Genomic DNA, 6,224 nt, shown 5'->3' with positions numbered 1-6,224 from the left:
GTTTCAATAAGATAGTATAAATAACACTCACATAATTTTTTAACCAATTTTATTCAAAAGGTTAACGACATATATTTTTGTGATAAAACGAATAATACATGTATTCCACCAAAATTTCAAAAACCTAATTTATTATAAATGTCTAAATTACAAGATCACATGAATGCATGATACATTTGAGGTATAAAAAATAAGAGAGTATAAATACTAACATAGTAATATTTACTATAAAAAACAATAATGTATCTACACAATACAATAGACATAAAATGAGAGAGATTGAAAAAGAAAAACAAAAGTAACAAGTTACTGACTACAACTACTGCTACACAATCCAACACAAGACACAACAGTACTACTACTATTATAAACAACACCAAAAACACAAAAGGTCAAACATTGAGAACTTAAACTCAAACTTGTTCTTGCTTGGATCTCTATATAGTCTCCCCCTATCACAACTACATCAATCCCCTTCTCCCTTTTCTCTCTCTCTTCACTTTTTCTTAGCTTTTTATTTACCAATTGTTCCATTTTCCTTTTCACACCCAACCCAATTCTCTTCTTTCCACTCACATCCCACCAATTTCACTCCTTTCATTCATCACTTCAACCTCATCACCAAACTCACTTTTTTTTTTCTTCTTTCTAATGTAACATGATTCATTCATATTCATAATATCATTTCATCCTTCAACTTTATTTCTTCAATTCTTCACCTTTTTTCTTTAGCACATCTCCTTAGAAATCGAGGATACAGTAGTACGAGCCTATAGAACAGATCCTATTCAAGTAAGGTCGTTTCGACTCTTCACCATTACCTTCATGGAAAATCAATTCTTTTCAAACAATAATCTTCATTTTGAACAATCACATCCAACATGGCAATCACTTTCACTTTCATCAGACCAACAACAACAGAATAATCAAGATTGTTTATATACACCAACAGATCAATGTGTTCATCAATTCGATTCCGCACTTAGCTCAATGGTATCTTCACCAGCAGCTTCCAACTCCAACATGTCAAATGAAAACTTTGTCATAAGAGAATTGATTGGAAAATTGGGAAACATTGGTAATTGTTCTGATGAGATCTCACACACTTTGGTTGCTGCAAGCTCTTACATCAATAGCAATAACAATACTTCATGTTACAACACCCCTTTAAACTCTCCTCCTAAATTGAGCATTCAAAACATGAGTTTGAATTCGACGGTTGCCGAATTATCAACTGATCCTGGTTTTGCTGAAAGAGCTGCAAAATTCTCTTGCTTTGGAAGTAGAAGTTTCAATGGAAGAACATCAACACAATTGAGTCAAAGTCAAAGATCTACTCCATTGATGGAAAATGGAAAACTCTCTAGAGTTTCAAGTAGTCCATCATTGAAAGAACTTGGATCTCAATCTCAAATTGGTACTCAAGAGAACATTCATGATCCAATTGAAGTTAACAATTCACAAGAAGAATCAACGATCTCCGAGAATGGTAACAAACCTTCTCCTTATGTGAATTCAAGGAAAAGAAAAGCATCATCCAAAGGAAAAACCAAAGAAAATTCAACTTCTAGTAACCCTCCAATGGTAAGATAAAAATTGAATTTTTACATGATTTTCTTTGACCCTTTAAGTTAAAATGGTGATTTCATATGTTAAATCCAAAAGGGTCATTTTTGTTTTTCAATTAAAGGCTTGTGAAGTTGGTGAAGATTCAAATTCAAAGCGCATGAAAACTAGTGAAGGTGAAAAAGTTGAAAATGGTAAAGTAAAAGCAGAGGAAGAGTCAAAAGGAGGTGCAAATAGTAATGATGGAGGTGATGAAAAACAGAATAAGAGTAACTCAAAACCTCCTGAGGCTCCAAAGGATTACATTCATGTCAGAGCAAGAAGAGGTCAAGCTACTGACAGCCATAGTCTTGCAGAAAGAGTAAGAATTTTTACTGTCATTTTCATTCCAAAATTGACACTAACAATCATTGCTTTAAATTAAGGCTACGCTGAGTTAGTTATATTGTGATCATAATTGCAGTTACCGACCACAATTTTAAATTTTGATTACATTGATTCATATATATTATGATCGAAATTGCAGTTGCAGACTATAATTTTAAATCATGGTTTTAAATTAGAGTTATGCTTTAATCAAATATATTGAGATCATAATTGCAATTACGAACAATAATTTTAAATTATGTCGATATAATATGTGTCCGCTTTGAAATTTGACATTGTGTAAAATTAAATTTTTATAGGTAAGAAGGGAGAAAATAAGCGAAAGAATGAAACTTCTGCAAGATCTCGTACCAGGTTGCAATAAGGTGCGACAAAAAATCGATAAATTTATGATTTAGAGAATTTGATTGGTTAGTTTGTATTTTACTAATTTTTAGTTATGAATTATTGTTATTACATGTAGGTAACTGGAAAAGCACTTATGCTTGATGAAATAATAAACTATGTTCAATCATTGCAGCGACAAGTTGAGGTAAGATAATCCTTCAAAAAAATATGTCAACTTTAGGAATTACATATACTTTATTTTTTTATTTTTTACTTATTTTTAAAATTAGAGGAATAAGCATATTATCACATGATGTTAAGATTTCTTGCTCATTAAGTTTTTTAATTTTTTTTTTTTTTTGAATTTTGCAGTTTCTATCTATGAAATTGGCTTCTGTCAACACAAGGGTGGATTTTAGTATTGAAAGCCTAATATCAAAAGATGTAAGTTTAAGGGCTCTAGACAATGGATTTGCTTTTTAATAGATAAACAAAAAGCAGTTTCCTTTTTAACTAGGATATTGCTTTTCGAAGATACGCTCTGCAGTTAAATTAGATGTCTCAGTTATCAAATTAGATGTCTCTGCACAGCTATCAACTGAGTTGTTTTATTGGGGGAAAAAATATTGTTTCTTTATTGATGTAAATTTGTTGACTTTTTATTTATTGAAATTTTTTTATAGATGTTTCAATCAAATAATTCTTTGGCACACCCAATATTCTCTCAAGATTCCTCAGCACCATCCTTTTATGGGCAACAACACCAGCAAAATCCAGCAATCCACAATAACATTTCTAATGGAACTGTGCCCCACAACTCATTGGACCCATTAGAAAATGCTTTATGCCAAAACCTTGGCATGCACTTATCTTCACTCAATGGATTCCATGAAGCTGCCTCTCAGGTAAGAATCAATTTCCTCATCAATTTTAATTGCATTTTAAATCGTCACCTATAGTCATCTATCTATTCCCGACCATTAGATCTATATCAACTATTCACATTCTGACTTCATAAAGTCAAAATGTAAATTATTTGACATTGATTTGATTATCCAGATCGTGTGATTGTCATTATCAGTAAATTATATTGCGATATTGCATTTTAGACCTAATTTATAAAGTCGAAGTGCAAATCAATGGATCAAAATCACACGACTGCATCAAATATGTGATTTTATGGTCGAAACACATTCAATTTTTTTACCCTATAGTTACATTTTATGCAAAAAAAAAAAAATTAGCTAACTAATCGCATCCAATGATTTTCAATTTTTTCAGTATCCATTAGCATTCTCTGAAGATGACCTCCACACAATTGTTCAAATGGGATTTGGACAAACTGACAATAGAAAAACACCAATACAATTTCAGAATTTGAACGGTAAATTATAAACCAAATATTAAAAAAATAAAAAGTAAACATCATTTTCATTAGACCTAAAATAAAAAAATATGTTGACATCAATATTTTTGTCCAATGCAGGCACAAATCAACTACCCCTATGAAATTAAGCTTTCATTGCGCCTGAATTAAAGCTAAAGATGAATAGGAACATTGCTGTTGTACACATCAACAACAAATTTAATTGGAACTACCTCATCAATTATTAAGCCATTATTAGTATTATTACTATTAGGTCTATGATTTTAATTTTTTTTTTATCTTGGGGGTGGTTCTTTTTCTTTTGTAAAAGTATTTACTGTAAAATCTTTAGGATCTTGGTGCAAATTCTTATTATTATTATTATGGCACCAATTGTGAGATATAGTGCTAATTAATTAAAGGAGTTTTTGTACCACCTATCATTATCACTCTTCACTTTTTCAATTATTTTATATTATGTATAATTTTTTTATAAAAAGTATTGATTTATCAACTGAGCTATATCATTATGGAGACGAAATGGATATAATTATTAAGGATGGGAAAATAAGTCTGATCCCTCGAATAAATCCGTTTTAATTATACCTTTTTGGAATAAATCAATATTTTAGCCCATGAAATCTTTAATGTGTCAGTCCCGCTTAACTCTGTCTTTTTTGGAAAGCTATTGCAGAAGTGGATATCAATAATTTTTTTTTTTTTATATTTTTAGGTTTAAAAAATTCAGTGTTTGCGGGTCTGCTCTACTCCGCATTAATGTTTTTGTAAGGCATGTCAATATTTTAGGTGCTCACCCTCAACTATGTCTCCATCAACTTTATTTTTTAAGGTTTTTGCAAATATGCCTAAATGAGACGGGCATCTGTTTGTCACTCCTAAAATCTACCAAAAAATCATACACGCAATCGTCAGTATTCAAATTCAAATTCGATTATATACGTTGAACCTAACAATATCAACTTTTTCGATTGTGATATGATTTGGAGAGTTTAAATATATGATTAATTCATAAAAAAAATTTCTTATGTCTTCATCAAAATCTCATTACATGTCATGTCAATTAACCTTATGCTAATTTATGTTGTTAACCAGCTGTAATATATGTAGTGGGGTCTTAATTCTATTGATTTAATAATTTAATCTTTTTTTAAAAATTTCAATGATGATGACATTTGGTAAATTACTTGTGCTGGGGTCAACCATAATTTCTGGCATTTTCTTTATGTTTTTTATTACATGTAACTTTTTTAGGTTCACCAACAGCAGAGAAGGTTCTGTGCCCTTTACATATTTTTTTTTTACTTTATGAAATTAATTAAAAATAATTCTAAAAGTATAAAAAGATTAAAATATTAGAGGTTAGAAGTTATAACCACCCTTTAAAAAATTTAATTTTTTTAACTAATATTAAAGGAATCCCAGGTTGGCACAGTGTTGAAATTCTGACTAGGCCTAATGAATCATTGAGCTTTATAATTTTTTCATAACTTTTATTATTAATTTTGTGAATAAAAAAAAGTTGTTTATAGTGGAATTCAGGTTTGGAAAAGATACTCTATAGAGAAGTTGTTAGGAAAAATCCAGTTTATAAAGTTTAAGAAAAGATTAATAGGTTCTGATCTTGAGAATTTAATATTGATGGGTCTATAATTGTTTTGCAGAATATTGTGATTAAATTAATATTAGAAAGATGCTTTGAATGTGGTGCTGTTTACAGAACAGTTGTATGTATTAAATATATATTGACAGATTTAATTATTGTATAATAGTATGTTTTAATTTTCTCTTTTGGGTTCTAAAGAAGTTAAAGAATTGCATATGGAAAGTGGTAATCTGACACACTTGTCGTTAGAAATTTACGAAGGACTAATCATATAGAGACGTGTCAAGGGATGGATTCATGTACTTATATTTTTATTAAAAATGTGAGCAATGATTAAACAGATAACAATTGGACCGCCTAATTTAATTCAGTGGTCAATTCTGATATCAAGTGATTTTAATCATTTATCAATAATAATGATGAAAAATTGAACTGTGACTCTCTTTATCGTGATACCCTCAATCAGATCTAGTTCCAATTACCACATAATTAACTAACGATTAAATGTTTGATTAGTGATTTCATCAATTGATCTTTTGTACATGGTTGATTTTTTTGTCTTATAAACATTTTTCATTTAGTCTTTAATTTTAAAATAATTAACTTTGGTCCCTCACTTATATGATGTCGAAAATATTCTCACGGTCCCATTGAAATATTTACTATGTCATGAAATTGTTTGGTAATTTCTTAGAAACACAAACCTAATGAGGGAATGGGAGAGCAAGAAAACATTGAAGATGGTGTGAGAGTGATAGTTTAGAGTTTTGGAGAGAGGTTAAGAAGCACTCCACAATATCAAGAGAAGAAAATTTTACATTTTCACTCATAGTTATATGAACTTTTTTTTTACTCAAAATCTTATGATATTAGGTATGTTAGATACTACCTCCCTTTTTTATTATAAGTTGTTTTAGATTTTTTACACAGATTAAAAAAAAAAAATTATTGTAT

At 29.7% G+C, this 6,224-nt stretch overlaps 1 protein-coding gene across 1 annotated transcript; it reads left to right on the top strand.

Annotated features, from left to right (window-relative positions):
• Window positions 1-423: 423 nt before the first annotated feature.
• On the top strand, window positions 424-4,089 carry LOC131631459 (transcription factor bHLH62-like). Its single transcript, XM_058902255.1, has 8 exons — window positions 424-1,584; window positions 1,691-1,927; window positions 2,253-2,318; window positions 2,417-2,485; window positions 2,653-2,724; window positions 2,964-3,185; window positions 3,562-3,664; window positions 3,767-4,089. Exons 1-8 carry the CDS (start codon window positions 826-828, stop codon window positions 3,787-3,789), a joined length of 1,551 nt encoding a protein of 516 aa, XP_058758238.1. The 5' UTR covers window positions 424-825; the 3' UTR covers window positions 3,790-4,089.
• Window positions 4,090-6,224: the final 2,135 nt, after the last annotated feature.

The sequence above is a fragment of the Vicia villosa genome, unplaced genomic scaffold (assembly GCF_029867415.1).
Source record: "Vicia villosa cultivar HV-30 ecotype Madison, WI unplaced genomic scaffold, Vvil1.0 ctg.000828F_1_1, whole genome shotgun sequence".
Classification (NCBI taxonomy): domain Eukaryota; kingdom Viridiplantae; phylum Streptophyta; class Magnoliopsida; order Fabales; family Fabaceae; genus Vicia; species Vicia villosa.
The sequence above is the reverse complement of the archived record's forward strand: the minus strand, read 5'-3'. Positions and strand labels throughout refer to the sequence as shown.